At 32.4% G+C, this 18,699-nt stretch overlaps 1 protein-coding gene across 1 annotated transcript; it reads left to right on the top strand.

The window, feature by feature from the left end:
• Positions 1-79: 79 nt before the first annotated feature.
• On the top strand, positions 80-5,956 carry LOC132754015 (gamma-interferon-inducible lysosomal thiol reductase-like; the record flags this gene model as incomplete). Its single annotated transcript, XM_060744604.1, has 3 exons — positions 80-178; positions 1,109-1,255; positions 5,888-5,956. Coding segments are annotated over 3 exons (315 nt in total), but the record flags the coding sequence as incomplete, so codon positions are not given.
• Between the last annotated feature and the right edge of the window lie 12,743 nt (positions 5,957-18,699).

Genomic DNA, 18,699 nt, shown 5'->3' with positions numbered 1-18,699 from the left:
AAACCAATAAACATTCATAGCCACATATATCTGTCAATATGACTTTAAGAACTAATTAAAATGAAATATACTTTTCCAGACTTGTGCCATAAACATTATAGATGACATCAATGTATATTTTCCATTCATAAAATGTATGGAAGCGAAAGATACAATGCCGGATAAAGCTGCAGAGAAGGTATATGTAAATTTTTTTTATTAGCTCGACTTTTTTTTTTTTTTTTTAAAGTAGAACTATTATAGTCATGTCGGCGTTACCAATGCCGTTGCGGTTGGCGTTGCCGTCCGCAAACTTTATGTTGATCATAACTTTTTAAGTTCTTGGTGTATTGTCTTCTTACTTGGCCACAATAACCCTTGGGAAAGTGCCTTTTAGTAGAGTAGACAAACCTTGACCATCATCTTTAAAAGACCTTGACCTTTTAAGGTTAAATGTCTAAATTTTGCTCGTTTTTCGCTGAATTTTTATATTAGACTAAGTGGCTTTAACTTTGTTATTTTTGAATGGATTAATTAATTTATTCTCTTTTCAAAAACTAGTATGACTAAACAGACCTTTCAAAATGAAAAAGGAAAACTTTACTTTTTTCTTTATGGTTTGTTTAAACGGTTTATTTGTTTGCTTTTATACTGTAAAAATTAAAAAAGTCGAGCGTTACCCCCTCCCGGCGGTGGCTCTTGTTTCTTATTTGAAGTTATTTCACACTTATCTCCGGATCAAGGTGTATCATGTCTGTATAGCTCGAAGCTCCTCAAGGAATAACAATTGCCGGCGGTACCCACGACAATCCTGCTCAATTTAGTCTGGTCAACTTCTACACCGTGTCATAATTCTCCGTATCGAAATACTCTTAATTAACAATGGACAGTTACACAATAAAAGCAGAATAAGTCCACTATGCAAGTAAGCAGCAGGGAAGATGTAAGTCTAAGTTTGAAATAATTCACACATGGCACTTGCCGTCTTCTACAGCATAAAGTCAGAACATTGTAAATTTTAAATCTTCTTCTTACTCACATTGAGGATCAATCTGAATTTCAAACTTTGCCAAAAATAATACTGACAAATGAAATATGAATTTGTGGCATTTATTTTATCTGTTTACAGTGCGCAAATGCTATGAAAATAGATTTAGCTCCAATTATGTCATGTGCAAACAGTGACAAGGGAAATTTGCTCGAACATGAGATGGCTTTGAAAACGGAAGCATTAAGACCAAACCAAACGTATGTTCCATGGATCACAATCAATGGGGTAAGAAATGTATCAACATTATACAATTTTATAACTTTATTTATTATTCATCCAGAAGATCTTTGACACATGTGGCAAAACATATATGAATACAAATATGGAGATAAGGTAAAATGCATCACAAATACAAGTATCATACCGTATCATATAATGCTTACAACTAGAAGAAAAAGGGGTGTCTGTGGCCGAGTGGTTAAGATCGTTGACTTCAAACCACTTGCCCCTCACCGCTGTGGGTTCGAATCCCAACAGCGACTTTGGATTCTTTCATGTAATGAAGCTATCCAGCTAGCTTACGGAACGTCGGTGGTTCTACTCAGTTGCCCGTTCGTGCTTGAAATAATGCACAGACGGGTACGTTAGGTCTTCCTCAACCAGTAAAGCTGGATAGTCACCAAATGACCTATACTGTGTCGGTGTGACTTAAAACCCAATCAAAAACAAAACAAACTAGAAGAAAATCTCGTACAAGTTATATGGTAAAATATTCGTTACGTCACTGGTTTAATTTGATTAGCCTTCGAGATGAATTTCATTCAAGTTATATTAACAGTTTCATGGTGTCACTGTTTTTGCGACGGACGCGCCCTCAGGCGCGTTCAGAGCTAAGTCATCTACATGGGATTTCGTCTGCTACAATCGCGCAAAGTGTCCTCAACCGATTAACAGCCCAAGAAATAGTACATGAATTTGATCCTTTAAAACTCCCATACTATGTCGGGATATCTTAAAATCTACCATATTTAGCCTTTTCAATTTCAAATTAAGTTATCCAAGTTAAAATATGAACGTATATGATTGATAAAAACGTTGTAGTCCCGTACGTAGTATTATTGCGCAATATGCAAATTACTGCCGAAACGATTTACCGCTGTCGAAAAAGTAGGGCAGCAAATTATACTATAATAAAGGTGTAAGCTCTGAGTTCCAATAAATTATTAGTAGGAAATAAATATTTTACATTATACAAAACATTATTATTAACAAATCAAAAGTTTTCGTGACTCTAGAATAACTCGCGCATTAATCAAACAAGAACTATTTTCGTGACTCATACCGCGGGATTAGCTGAATGTTCAGCAGTTATTAATAAATTAGATTCAGTACAATGGTTAGTATAAATATATATTTTTGAAAATTCATGTAACAAGAGAGTTTTTTAACACTTAACCACCATGTAGTCTTTCATGGTAATCTTTATTGAAGGAACTTATAATATCAGTTCTACTTCCGATTCTTGTGGTTTGTTTACATATTTTTCTTGGTCACGATAAGAGTTAACCTTCGCTATTCTATAAATAGATTCTGCTTTACCTGTGCTGATTTTCGGACAGTAGGGAGTACACATTATACATGTTATTAACCAAAGGGACCCGGCACAGTGTTGGGATAGTGTAAAAAAAGTAATTCTAGAAAAAAAATGTACTTTATATATAATATATAGACAAGGGGTTGAACTCGCCAAATCGGCCGAACGCCCCTAGTCCAGTATAAGTCAAAATTGCAAAGTCATTCTTGCGTAAATCATATAAAGCTATATATCAAATTGCAGCTAAATGACATCGCTAGACGTTGACAATAACATTACTGTCCCAACTTAAACCGTTTTTGAACAACAAACCGATATTTCGGATGACACATCGTATTTTTGCTAGGTCGGACACAACCGTGCAACCTGTCCCCACTCAATTTTCTACGTGTAAAAACGCAATTCCAAACCATTACATTATATCAACCCGCAATAAATCGATAATACAAAACAAAAGAAACAACTTACCGCCGGAAATTGATTGTTAAAATGTTTTATAGCGTCTGTAAACAATTAATTCCTGAATGTGAAAATGAAAGTTGTAATCAGCATCCATTGGCTATCACGTGACCAATTTGAAACGGATTATTTCATTGGTTGATTAAAATACAAAGCATTGCTGGGTCACAGACTCGTCCAATCAAACGATGTCTTACAACCGTTGCCGAGTATGTATCATGGCTTCAAAAAAATATTTTGACGGAAGAGAAATAAAAAGAAATGAATGTTTGCTATAATTGATTGGTTTTGGAACAATTTCCAGCGGTAAATTGTTTATTTTGTTTTGTTTTATCGATTTATTTCGGGTTGGTATAATGACATGGTCTGGAATTGCGTTTTTAAACGTAGAAAATCGAGTGTTGACAGGTTGCACTGTTTTGTCCGACCTAGCAAAAATACGATGTTTCATCCGAAATATCGGTTTGTTGTTCAAAAACGTTTTAAGTGGGGACAGTAATGTTATTGTCAACGTCTAGTGATGTCATTTAGCTGCAATTTGATATATAGCTTGATATAATTTACGCAAGAATGACTTTGCAATTTTGACTTATACTGGACTAGGGGCATTCGGCCGATTTGGCGAGTTCAACCCCTTGTCTATATATTATATATATACAATATATATTTTTTTTAAAAAAATCACTTTTTTACACTATCCCAACACTGTGCTGGGTCCCTGTGTTATTAACCAGCGGATACTTACTTTGTTCACATGCAATACTTTTAAAATTCTATACAATTGTAAGAAGCAAACAAGTTGAAAATGGAATTTAGTGTGAAAATGAAAAGGACAACTAAACACTGTATTGCTTAAGTGACATTTAAATTAAAATAAAAACGATTGTAAATAAAAAACACTAAAAAATACACTATTAATTGCTGATGATTTTTAATGAGCGTACATATCCAAGAGAAATAAAAATACATATGACTTATATTTTATTGTCTGTATGTCCACTATGTTAAAACACGAAGCAATTCTAAATAACATTCTACCATGTATAATGTATAATGCTTGAAGTTTATTTACATGGTTTTATTTTAGAAATATTTCGTTGACAGTTTTTTTCTATTTACTTATCATTTCTTGAAATAAATCGATGATGACACTGATTTACAAGTTTGACCAGAGTTTTTAGGCATAAATTTCATTCTGTATTTAAATGCTTGAAAGTAGAAAATCTGGATTATATCAGATTGGGACACAAAATATATTGCTCTACAAATCTCGAACTTGTATAGAACAAATTTTCTCTGTTATATATTTTGTGTTTATTTTTTTTGTCTTAAAAAAAACTAAATGTCTTACCGGTTGCATGTCCGCCGCATTCAGTGCTGCAGCACTTTGATTTTATATTAAACATTACATACATGTTAAATTATGTAAATGATAAGTTTATAAAAAAAGCAAATGGGTTGGGCAACAAGTTCAGGCAACATTAGATTAAGCCCTTCCCAGATGTTTATTTTTTTAACCTTTTAACAAGCCCCAACAATAAAAGGATGACCCCATTTATTCTCCCCGTAAAAATGATCAGTATATGGATCGGGAAACCATCCCATACTGAAGATTTTAAAAGAGTGGGCTGTGGTCATACCCTAACTGGCCTCGTTTTCTTGAATAAAAAGGATGAAAAAAGACAGGTGATTGGGATCTCTTTTTTTTAAACTTGATTAGTCTTTGAGTCTGTCGTTTTCATGTATAATGTATTTATTTGTGTTCGGTGCTCTCGAATGATCTCCCCGTTTTCAGAATTATATGTCCACAACTGCAGGTCAGAATTATATGTCCACAACTGCAGGTCAGAATTATATGTCCACAACTGCAGGTCAGAATTATATGCCCACAAGGCCACAACTGCAGATGTGCCGTTTAGAAGGTGTAAACAGTTCTCCATTCCGCATTTCAGCGTTCTTAATATTTTCTGATTCCTTCAGATTAAGTAAATTACTTCTGAAGATTAAACAGATGCTTTGGAGATGCTTTGGTAGTTTAGCACGGAGGAAGATAGTCTAGTACTGATGTAACTCTCCAGGAACGATGGTTAGGAAACTACCCGCCTATATGACTGAAATACTGTTGGAAAAAGGCGTAAAATGAAACAAACAAACAAACAAAATAACATAATATTATACTGTATATATAACACAATTTAAGAAAGAAATAATGGACAAAGAACATTTAAGTGTCTCTTTTGCATACATGTAACGTTTAACTAATGGTATAAGAAGTTCGATCTTATAGACATTTATTATACAAAAAGTTTAATTAAAATGCGTCATTTTAAAATTTATTGTCTGAATATGGTGTTTGTGGTACGTTTAGAAGGGCAAATCAGTTGTGTTCTTGCAGATTTCACATAAACGCAATTGAAAATGATTTCTTTTAAAGTAAATAATTATGCCTGATACTATATTGATACTAAAAACTATTTGAGCCGTGTCACGACAAAACCAACATAATGGGTTAGCGACCAGCATGGATCCAGACCAGCCTGTGCATCCGCGCAGTCTGATCAGGATCCATGCTGTTGGCTATCAGTTTCTTTACTTGTTATGGGTCTGTAAAGCATACAGCATGGATCCTGATCAGACTGTGCGGATGGGCAGGCTGCTCTGGATCCATGCTGGTCGCAAACCCATTATGTTGGTTTTGTCATGACACGGCTCATTTGTTTATGGTGAGGAATATTTAGAGAAATAACAATGTAATAAGACTTGCAAATAGCAAATTTATCAATTTGTTAACGATATACAGCGAAGCACGTTTTTCACAATCATGGTCTTACCACAGAAGTATGAAAACATTTTCTGTTTTAAAGGTTCATACAGAAAAGATGCAAGATATGGCACAAAAAGATTTACTGAGTCTGATTTGCGACACATACAAGGTACAATATTTCAATCTGCCTGAGAAATATAAGTTCGTGTGTTCTGGTCATAAGCGTTGTCTGACCAAACTGGCAGGGTTCGGGCGCAAACTGTTGTTTGGGTGTTGTCGATGCACTGCGCATGTCCTGTTCTTGGTGACCGCCACAAGAGAGACTGTGCTTATGGTGAGGGGTTCGACTAGAGTAAATCTATGAGGTCACTGTAATCTAACCGTTCTAAGTTTTCGCGTTGTCTTATCTAACTAAATACTGTGCTCATAGTTAGCGCCCGAGCCCTTCCCATACTACATGATTTGTCTGACATCGGTTTTAAAATAATAGCAGTAAGAATCTGTTCCAAAAGTTCGTAAATGTTTTCGTGTTTACACGTGTAGACGAGATTTTCTCGTATATAAATGTGATTTTGTGAAGGTTAAACGCCATTTATACTGGGTTCAACAATATTTATATACATAGATTTGTACAGTTAAATGTGGTTCAAATAAATTATACAAGTGCATTTAGTCTTAATAAATAATGTTTAATGACACCTGTTGATAAGGATATTGGATACTTGAAATTACATCATTCAGTTTTTAAATCATCCACCTTTTTGTTCTTTTTGAAAACAGGGAAATCCACCAAAAGTTTGTCATCGGCATATTCAAGGAAAGGACTTTGTCGAAAAAAGAGGGCAATGCTTGAAGTGACATATTTACACCAGATTTTGCAAAAAGTGAATCAAAAGATGAAATAGAAATAAAGAAGGAAAAATGATTTCAAAACATTAAAGTTAAGGAAAAAATAAAAAAAAATATGTATATCATCTTTAAATAATTTAATTCTCGTTGTTCAAAGACTGTCTCCCGTAAATTGAGAATAATTTCCAGCAAAACAATTGTAAAGATTTTCTTAGGAAATACCAGTATATCAATATATCTCAAACGTTATTCATATTGTGAAACTAACAAGTTATTATTTTAGTATCGCATGAAAGGAAAATTTGAAGAAAAAAAATCTGAAGAAGTCTGTTGTCCGTTTGATTTTATAGTTATAGAGCAACCATCTACCAATATTGTTCAAATTACATGTTGCATTTTGATTTGATGAAAAGAAAAAAATAATATAACAAAAGAAATAAATTGACAGTGTCTTTCCTTGCTATATATATACCGTGTATTTATTGGGGGAATTTGTACCTTGAAACTACATGTACTTTGAAAATCACCTTGGTCAATGTTGTTAGTCAGATTTTGAGACGTGACAGATAACCAGTATTAAGGGATGGAGATGTGTTTCCCTTTGCACCTTTTTTGTATTTTCTTTTTAATTTCTTAAAACGCAAGCGATAAAGGGCCGACATGTTGTTTTTGTTTGTTTTATTGACATTATTATGTTAATGACATTATTTCAATTTGAGAAAGACGAAACCTGTTTTTTTTTTTTTTGTTTTACATTGTTATCTGAAATCTGTTTCTTTTCTTTTTTATGGTTAAAAAGAAACTATGTTCTTTGCATATTTTGATTAGATAAAATAGTGACACCATGTTTCTGTTGTGTCTAACGCATTATCAACATCGCTCATTAATGATCCCTAAATATGCTTAAATTCGGAATGACTAATGACTTGATTTTACAGAAATAAGAAAAATGGGAATAAAACATTTATAAGCAACCACATTTTTTCAATGATTTATTCTTTATTTTACCAGGCAGGGATATGGGTTATTGTACTACATCAAGGTTTCAACATAAAAAAAGCCTGTCATAAAAACAAACCTTTATGCATGTTGAAAGTAAGTTCATACTAAAATGTCTTTCTCTGCTGATAGGTCAGATTAATTTGCTATGTAGCACATACAGTATATGTGAACGACAACGGATAGTTATGTACGCTGTAGTAATAAGACCAAAGGGCAGATAAAAGGCATTTCAGTAAGATTTTGAATAAATATAAAACATTCATGTCGTAACAGAACAATAAAATCATATATTTTAAAATAACATTGCTTCCCTTAAGATTGCCGGCGGTCTGTTACCTGCAAAATCTTGTGGGCTTTGAGATACTTTGACCCGACTTTTATTGTCTGTTTCTCTTTTTTTTAGTACAAATGAAAAGCATTACTTATTTCCAGAAACTATCCTTTCTTATTTCTTATCTTGTGAAAGACTGGTTAACGATAACAACTTTAATTGTTCGAATGGCGGGAAAGTAAGAATTTCTTATTGGTCGAATTGCACCTGCGAACAAAAGCAAAATATCGGTTATTTCCGTTATTTCCCGGATAAGCTCATAGTGCTCGGTGATATTGTAGCTATATAAGTGTTTACAGTTACTTTTTTTCTAAACATGAAACATTAAAACGCAAACGTTGTACGTAGTAATAATCTTTTCCATTTTATTTCGTCTCATGAGAAGGAAGAACTATATTTGATGAAACTCGCTGAGACGTGACTATATTTAAATTCGTCTAGAAATCCAAAGCATTCAGAATGTATATGCAGCGCGCCATTTTGTTCTATGGACAGCGTCTTTTTGATATCAGGTAGTTTTACTTCTAGTAAGGATTTTAACACAGATATTAGCAGCAGACGAAAAAACAGTATGATCGGAATGAATTAATCAACCCGGCCCTAAGTTAACCCGGCCCCAATACTCGTCCTTGTGAAAGTATAAGAATAAAATGAAGACGCAAAAAGCGGCAAGAATATACACAATGCATATCATCAATGAAGACAAAATGACTTCTTCTGAATTCGGAGATGCCAATGGGGAACAGTTTTCGAATAAATGTCTTTTTGCGACAATTTTCTTTCTTAGCTTGGTAGGTCTTTACGCCAATTATGATAAATTTTTGTCATATCATCTCGGCGGCCGATCCAAATAGCCGGCTTTCCATGACAACTTACTTCTCCGTAAGTTAGAGAAACTTTAGATTGCAGAATCAGCGGTCAGAGTCAACTTGCCACAAGACTCCGGGATCAATTTTCACGGGGAATTTTGTCTCGCTGGAAAATCGAACCAGCGACGTGACGCCTAGATTACAAATCAAATTCTGAGCAATATAAATAAAAAACATATAAATGAATGGTCCTATCTGCGAAATGTTAACTATTTAGATAACATAACATGTCATAGAAATGCATACATAATGTTTTGACGACGATTAAAACATACTGTAAATATGTTGTAGTGGATTGCATGTATGATACATGCGCGGTTGGCGTGAGTGAAATTGTCCACGTGACTGACCGATAATGATATACAGCTAGGTGGCCCAGGGGGGACGACCGCACGCATAGCAACCGTCATGAAGTTCTGGCAAATTATGTTAGCTCTTGCAAAAATCGCACCAGCGGGTACTTGCATCAATGCATCATAAGTTTTAGTCGTCGCAGAAATAACAGTTGTTGCCGAAGAAGTTGTCTTGTACGGTACGATGGCTGTCAGTTTCCTGGTGGATGTAAACGTTGAAGTCTTAGTTGAAGTCGATGTTGTTGTAGTGAGTGTTGTTGTGGTGGTAGATGTTGTTGTTCTTGTTGATGTCCGAGTACTAAACACAGTAATTACAAGCCTGGTGACACTTTCTTAAAACAGAAATACATACACGTTTTTGATTAATGAGTCAACGTGCATTTTATTTTTTCTGACACACATGTCATTAATGTGCATAATTTAGAGAAAACAATTCAAGAGCATTATAAGTTGCTCGACATTTTCACGATAATCAAAATAAATCATTTTAATACTAGTACTGACAATATATTAAGACTATAACAAGTTTTATTTGTGAACGTTTGTATTAAGCTTACAAATGAGACCGATCCAAAGTCTCAGCAAAAGAGCGCATTCGTGCTCCCAGGTGGACAAAAAAGTGGCACAACGATTCGGTACGTACGTAAACATAGACTAATACATGTTTGTCAGCCGAGTACGGGTCAAAATCAATTTACTTAATAATATTACTAAATACATTAAATGGGATTACTCACAACCGCCAGTAGCATCTGATACACGCGAAATTCGAGTTTCTTTCGATTGCTTGTGCGAAACGTTGCGGTTTCGTTGCTTTTGGCCAATCAGAAGATTCCTTACAAAATACCGAGCAGCTGATTTACAATGGTGTAGGAACTTCACTAGGAAGGAATCGTAAAATCGTTTTGAGGTTTGAAACTCGAATTTCGCGTGTATCAGGTGCTACTGACGGTTGTGAATGGTCCTATAACTCGTGCCTGTGGTAAAATGTTGGTAAAGACTGAATTCAATATTTTACATCGCAACAAATGGGAGAGAAAAACGAAGAATGAAAAATCGTAATTTATACCGCATATAAATTCGTTTATGTTTTATTAGTAACCATCACCAATTTCTTTAAGATATGTATTTCAAGCCTATACTGTAACGTTAATTAATCTGTTCCATATGTCTGGAATTTACAACTGTATATATATATTTCTTTGATCTTATGACTGCACAATAACAGCAGGAGGTGCGCAAATTGTACACTTTCACATGGGAAGGGAGATTAAGTTGTAATGAATCACGCAAAACCCTTTCATTCTTTGAAATGCTCGCTATTGACAACTTCTATACAGTACCATTTTCTTTGAAATGGAATAACATTTGTAGTTAAATACTGCAATACTTATATATATTTTTTTTTTTTTTCTTCCCTTACCTCCCCTCCACCCACCGGAACTAGAAGTGAGATAAATAACTTCATTTAACTTGGATATTTTGTATTTTAATGGAATAGTTTTTGTAGTCTCTATGTATCACATTGGACTTTACCTGTATAAGTTTCCTTTTGTTTTTGTTTTACTTTATATTTTTGCATAACATTATCAGCCTACTAACTTGAAGTTAAAGGTTTGTAAAATATTTTTCAAGGATGTGTAGCCATACATCAAGTGGTACTAGACACAAGATAAAAGGGCACAGGTTTCCAGACTATGATTTTTCCTGGGCGAGTCGACCACGATTTGAGAAATATTTTATGAACAGTACTTTATATTATATATACAATATATCTATTTATATATATGTTGGGCGTGTTTGTTGTCCAACTTTATGTCATCTATTATAACGTTTGTTAGGTGGTTTTTGTTGTCCAACTTTGTGTCATCTATTATAACGTTTGCTACAATTGTTTTCTATATGAAAGCGTATTTGAAGATTCTGGTTAATCTTTTGATTATATCATAATCTATTCTTAGACAATATAGACGTCTTGCTCTGCCAGACATTATCAATCGAATTTCTGTGTTTGTATTAACTCTACTGAATATGACACAAATTAACAAGGAGGAACATGTACCGTGGTAATAGTAAAACATAAAGTATTATCTAAATTTTAGCATAATGTACAAAAGAAAGATATATTTAGGAGATTTTTTCTTATCCCAACTATTCAATAATCTCTCAAGTTTAAAGATATTGGGATGAATATAAAAACGGGTAGACAGATTAAATTTACGTCTAATGTCATTAAAGTACTAGTATGATGGCTTTGACGATGTTAAATTTATTGATTTATTTATACATATTTATTATATACTTATTATTATATACTTATAAATGAAATATTGAGAAATATTGGTGAAATAAAATGCGTATTTTCATTTTCCGTATTTTCACTGTTAATTTTTTTTTCACTGTAGTGATACATATTTTCCGTATTTTCACTGGTGTCTTGCCGGACTACTAAATTCAGTCACAACACACATTTTTTAAAGGAAATTCTTTCAAATTATATGACTGAAAAAGATAAAAGTATATATAATAAACAGAAAATTCAAGTTTTTCCATTAATACAGGATTTATTTTAATCATGAGGTATAAAAATTGTCCTATTTCACTCGTGGTTACTGCCGCTTGTGAAATGCTATTTTCATTCCACTGGATGAAAAATAAATCCTGTATTTATAGGTAAAAAACTTGAATATCTTTTACATATATTTAATATATAGTATCATAATGAAAGTTTGTTTTAAACTTCATTTATTTATTTATTTGAAAGATTATATGCCGATAAAAATGAACACTTTCTTGGCGCATCAGAGATATTAAAAAAGGGAACAATTTATGTTCAGTTATCAAACTAAATTTAAAATAAATGATAAATTGTTAAATTCAGTAATCAAATTTTCGATAAATGTTTTGGAATGTATATGGAAACATGTCCTCTCACACAGTGAATTTCCAAAACGGGCATGAAATAAGTTAATCAAACAAGTTTAAGTCCCAGATTTACATTTATGTCTAAAAACTTTAGTTTTCATTGTCACAGTTCCATTTTAGCGAGAGAAAAAAATGTACATGTATATAAAATTTGGATCGATATTCTAAAAATTATTGCTTGACAATAGAAATGTTGGTAAAGATTTAAGTGATTTAGTCTATAAACATTTCTTATGAGCAGTAACATTTCTTTCTAGAACACTTTATTATTTCTCTATAAAATGTCATATATGTAATATATATATTACACTTGCCATTGACATAACATATGAGCCGCATCACGACAAAACCAACATAATGGGGTTGCGACCAGCATGGATCCAGACCAGCCTGCGCATCCGCGCAGTCTGATCAGGATCCAAGCTGTTCGCTATCAGTTTCTCTACCTATTATAGGATTGGTAAGCGAACAGCATGGATTCTGATCAGACTGCGCAGATGCAAAAAAGGACGCGCGTTTCATGTCGTTATGTTATAATACTTTTTATGCATGTATATTTGTTAAAAATGTTTGAAATGAAAATTGTATAAATGATCTTTAACATCTAAAAGGAACATATGTCAAAAAAGTTGTTATTGTTTTATGACGTTTTGTGTGCTTAGAATGCCACATTTGAAATTAATCAGGTTATTTGTTTTCTAAGTTGTAATATTACAATGTGTTACCTTCTTTAAATTAATATATTATTATTATTATTATTATTTTTATTATTATTATTATTATTATTATTATTATTATTATTATTATTATTATTATCATTATTATCATTATTATCATTATCATATGATTATTTATTTTTATTATTATTATTATTATTATTATTATTATTATTATTATTATTATCATATGATTATTTTTATTATTATTATTATTATTATTATTATTATTATTATTATTATTATTGTTATTATTATTATCACGAATGAGTGCTTTGTATTGTTAGCTTCTTGACCATGGTAAATAGAAAAATATAGCCAACTCTTGGCCAGCTAATCAACAACATATATTTAGCATTATTAGTTTTATGAATGAAAATGCAGATTCATATTATAAGAAAAAACAGTAATGATTGCAATTAAAGGAATGCAATGTTCAGGTTATTTGTAATTGTTAAAAGGATAAAAATGTGAAAGCAGAATTTGATGGCCAACATTTCCTTAGTACAACAAATATCCAAGTTGAGTTTCATCTGGGATATACGATAACTTGTCCCAGGTTTCATATTAACATATCAAAACATAAAGTAACAAAGGGCTATAACTAATAAACCACGGGTGGATTTTAATGAAACTTGCACCTTTTAAATTATCTTTTTTTCTCGAATAAACATATCTGCCAAGTTTAAAAAATCAAAGCGTTGAATTTGTTTGGGTCTCAGAATGTCAGAAAGGTAAAGTTTGTGAGATTATAAAACAATTTGATTTTGTATAGTACCACCAATGCTGTTTCCAGTGTTTTAACTGTAGTAAATTGGCTATAAGACTTATTGCAACACAGATATTCAATTCAATGTAAACTTATTTGGCTTAAACATTTTTAAAAAAATACATGAGTTGCCTTGACTGGGATTTGAACTCCTGACCTCTCGCTTCCTAGGCGAGCCTCTCGCTTCCTAGGCGAGCGTGTAAACCCCTCGAACACGGGGAAGTTATAAGATAACAGCCTGAAGAAAACCACATTACTCTAAATTAGGGTTTGTAACCCTTATTAAATTCGATATATTTTGTTCACGGTAAACCTGTTGTTTAACAATGATGTAAATAATCATGGAGCTAAAAATAGTCATGTATATCTTTAAAGAATAACGCAATATTAGAAATCTTCAGCCAATCGGGAACTATTTTTCTTCCCCGAGAAGGCTTGAAAATTAATGCGCCTGTCATTTGACAATCTTTACGCAGTGATCTCCCTTTAAATTTTAGGCATAAAGGGAAGTAACCGCTTCGAGGTGTTTGGACTACTTTCGGTTTTTGCAAGTAAGCACAACTGGGTCTGAAATTTCGCTACTATTATTTGTTTGGTCTGACGACTAAAACCAATAATCAAGGATATTGGTCGAGACGGACGAACGTTATAGACGGACGTACTGGTTAGCATAGGTTTTATGGCCTTTTTGTACGATTTGTATGGCTTTCCCCCCACATAAACCAGTAAATTTCCGTCTTTTTTTAATTCAATTATGGACGAATTGAAGCTCATATTAAACAATCGGATGTTCCTTAACTAACGGCGGACAGACGGACATTCAAATACCCCACTTCTGATGTTATCGTCGGTGATAATAAATGAAAAGTGAATAAAAACGCATTACGTACCTTTGTCATTGCAGCAAAGCCTGTTTTGCCATATACTGGTTTCTGTTAACTTGTTTGAAATTATCTTGAAGAATAGTATATTGTGGCTTATATACATATGTATATAGACACTTGTTTATTTGTAAATTTGTTTTTTTCCTATGACCTGTAGGCAATATGCAATTTTAAGTTCCATATGTAATTATGGAACTAAAGAAGGATCACGAAGTCAAGCGGTTGAATAACACTGTTTTGGTAATCGGGAGTTATTTTTAGACAGATTAAATTTCAGAATGGTCGTATAATGGCGGGAAATGTTATATCAATTATAACTTTGATGATACACTTTAAAAAAAAATAGTTAAAAAGTTTTAATTAAAGAGATGAAGGATGTAGGCGCTGATTTTTTTGCTAATATTGCTACAAGCGAATGGTGTCTGATAACCAGACATGATCAGGAAATAAAGGGAAAAGTGCACGGAGGGTGATTTAGAGGGAAAGAATCATCTCAACCACGTAGATAGAACCTCGCTTTTCCATCGTGAGCAAAATTGTGGGCAGGGAATATTTATTGGACTACACGCGGACCTATTATACTCTAAGGAAATGGTTCTCTGAGAGAAAATTTTAAAAAATTAGAAACCAAATTAAACAAAATAAGATATTGCAGAATACTTTCCATTGCCTTTCTAGCCGAATTTCAATTAAATTGTAAATTATAATGTATAAAGAGATGTAAAACACAACGGATATTTGTGAAATCTTTTTAACGTACAATAATCATTAACCAGTAGAATGCATGATATATAATGTCACGCATGCATGGTAAACAACAGATCTATCTTTTTCGGAGGTTCTGTCGCTAATATACTTCCGAGCAAGATAGTGCACGCACAGGTAAAATATTATCTTACATTCGATGTGGTGTATGAGTTGTGGGTGGTTTTCACTCTAGATAACGGCAGTAAGACACATTGAATTTACCACAGCACAGTTCACCTATCCCAGCATTCCTGGGAAAACTGTCAAACAGTTTACCGGTCAGTACTAGTTTCCTTAAATTTGAAAAGAACTTAAACTTCTGAACATGCCAGAGCAGAGGTACAGTGGGAAAAACCGTAGAAAGATTTCATGATCAATCAAAACGGAGGTGACCTGCACCGTCCAAAAATCGAACCCGGGTCGCCCGATTCACAGTCCAACACTCTACCTAGTACCTATTGAGCTAATTAACGTATCGGACGGCGCACTTATATTCGACGCAGAGCTAACACTCATATGTGCCCCGAAAGGCCAAATCTGTTGTTACCTGGCGTGAGCGGCAACCATTATGCTCAATTATAATTTATTTGTCATATTCAGTACTTTCAGCGCTTTGATATAAGTGTAGTGATTACGTCAAAGGGGGCTGTCATGGTGCCAGGACTCTATATTTGGGCTAGTTGTGACCAAAACTAGGTCCATACCCAAAAACATGTGACATAATGGTTGTCACATATTTTTTTTTGAGTCTGGACCTAGTTTTGGTCACAACTGGCCCTAATATAGTCTACGCACCGTGACAACCCCCTTTTGGTTTACGTATGGCGTCTTTTTCTTCCAAATCACCACAAATGTTATATTAAATTATCACCTTCCAAGAAAAGATTCTGATTTGTCATATAATTTATTCACATGAACTTTGACAGAAAATACTCGTCAAATTGCTCTAATTATCAAAAACTGCGAGATTTCAGCAAGCGTATTCACGATACCATCGTGCGTCATGAAATTTCTGAAACTTTTTCTTGTTGTCATCAAAAATCTACAAAGGCATTTATAAAGACGATAACGTCATCTGATAAAGCATAGAATTCCAGGTACAAGTACCTTACGCATTAAAACATTCGCCATATACATGTACCAGCTAATTTAACTATGAAAAACATACACATATGTACTTGGGAGTAAAAATACCCGTTGTGTACGACTACGATACCAACAATTAAAGACACTTGGGTTGGTAAGCTTGAAAATGTTTTTTAACCAAGTAATAGATTATTGATATTGATAAATAATTTTCTATCAATTGAAGGCTTTTTTATGTACGGTCCTCCTATATGGTTGAAAATTGTCCTTTGAAAAGTTTAGTTTTATTTCCTTTTAAGGTCAAAATTTAAACTGCTCTTGGGACCATTTAAAACCTTCTTTTTTTTACTTTTTTATGACACAGAATTCGGCTGTATGCCTAGCTGACCTCTACAAACATGATATGAATCATACCTATATTGGACAATGGTCACTTTTTGCAAAGCAATATATAGGAAAACATATAAAATCTTCTTTTCTGAAGTGACATGTCAGAGAGCTTAGATTTTAAGCATGTAGCTTTGCCTCATGACAAAATTACATCTAATTTTTATTTTTATGAAGGCTTTTTTTAACAAACTTGGTAGACACCCACTATAAGATGTTTCATGCTTAATATCTAAGCTCTAGCTATTTGGGTTTTTTAAGTTTTTACTTTATACAAATAAGGAAAATCAATGACCCCCCCCCCCCCGGACAGGGCCAATTTTGACCCCAGGGATTTTATTTGAACAAACTTAGTAGACACTGACTAGATGATGTTTCATGCCAAATATTTAAGCTCTAGCTCTTTCGCTTTTCTTAAAAAAGATATTTTAAGTTTTTTTCTTTTGGTTGCCATGGCAACCGAGTTCTGCTTGGAATTCTTTGAAATTTATGAAAGTTTTGACTACAAGGAACATTCCTGTGAAGTTTGGATGAAATTGGCTTAGCTGTTTATGAGGAGATGTTCGTTTAAAGTAAAAAGTTTACGGATGGACGGACGTCAGATGAAAAAGCGATCAGAAAAGCTCACCATGTCACTTTGTGACAGGTGAGCTAAAAAGTAAATCTTGAGTTTTGTTGAATAAAAAAAAGAACGTTTTTGTTAGTTTTTTGTTGGTGTTTTAATGATAATTTATTTGATTTTTAAAGTAAATTTTAAAAACTTATATTATTGGGTTTTACAACTCATAAAAAAAAGTTTTTTAAAAAGCCAGTTTCAAAAATATTAAATATGACCCTATGTATTAATTTTGGGAAACAGAAAAATTAATAAATACAAAACCCTAAACCATAAATTTATTGCCCCCTATTATGAAACCTTAATCCACTAAAAATTATTTTTCCAAATTAAAAAAATAGAAATCTTGTTTAAAAATTTTCTAAATCATGTACAAAAAAATTTTTTTCACAAATTATTATATATCTTATTTTAATCGGGTTTAAAACCATTTTAAAATACCAATTTTATTTTTGTAAAGTAATACAGATGAAAAAATTTAATTCTTGGGTGAGAATAGGGGGGATTTATTCAGGTAATGACCTTGACCCTTGGCTGTGGGGCCTCCCCATTAAAAACCCCCCAAAATTTTCTATAAAATGAAGAAATGGTACAACAAAATAAATTCAACAGGATAATTTCATAAAAAAAAACATTATGTTTTATAATTAAAGAATCACAAAATTTTAAAAAAAAAAAGTATATCACAAATAAAAAAATTTAAAATAAAAATCTAAAAAACAAATTTGAAAAAAAATGATACGTTGTAAAATTTTCTACATTAAAAATTTTAAACTAAAAAAAATTATTTCAAAATACATTAATAATACTTAAAAATGAATAAATAATTTGGTATTGAGAATTTCAGAATAATTTAATAGACATCATTAAAAAACACCCAATACAGTATACGACAAAAATATTTTTATTTTTTTTCTTATTCATTCCTAAAAAAATTTGAAAATAATTACAAAAATAAAAATGGCACCTTTGTGCCCCTAATCAAAAAAAAATTTAATATTTTTTTAAAAAATGAGTATTGAAAATAAAGCCAGTACCCCAGATGTCAAATAGAATGGGTTTTAAAATAAAATGTTCTTTTTTCAGCAAGATTTTAACAAAAACCATGCATTAGTTTTGAATAAATTTTAAAATATTTGATATCAATTGAATAATTAAACAATCTTGAAGAAAATATTACTAGTAAATTATGAATATCTTATTAAAAATAAAAATTTTATCATTTTAAAGGGTTTTTGCAAAAAGGGAAGTGAACATTTAAAGTAAAATATAATTAAAATTTACATGAGTGTGAAAAACTTATATTCTTGCTTTATATCTGGAAATTTTAAAAAAAAATGTTTAAAAAATTAATTTTTTTTGTATAAAAATGAGTGCC

Source organism: Ruditapes philippinarum, unplaced genomic scaffold (genome assembly GCF_026571515.1).
Source record: "Ruditapes philippinarum isolate M1 unplaced genomic scaffold, ASM2657151v2 ctg16325_1_1_1_1, whole genome shotgun sequence".
In the NCBI taxonomy this organism is placed as follows: Eukaryota; Metazoa; Mollusca; class Bivalvia; order Venerida; family Veneridae; genus Ruditapes; species Ruditapes philippinarum.
The sequence above is the reverse complement of the archived record's forward strand: the minus strand, read 5'-3'. Positions and strand labels throughout refer to the sequence as shown.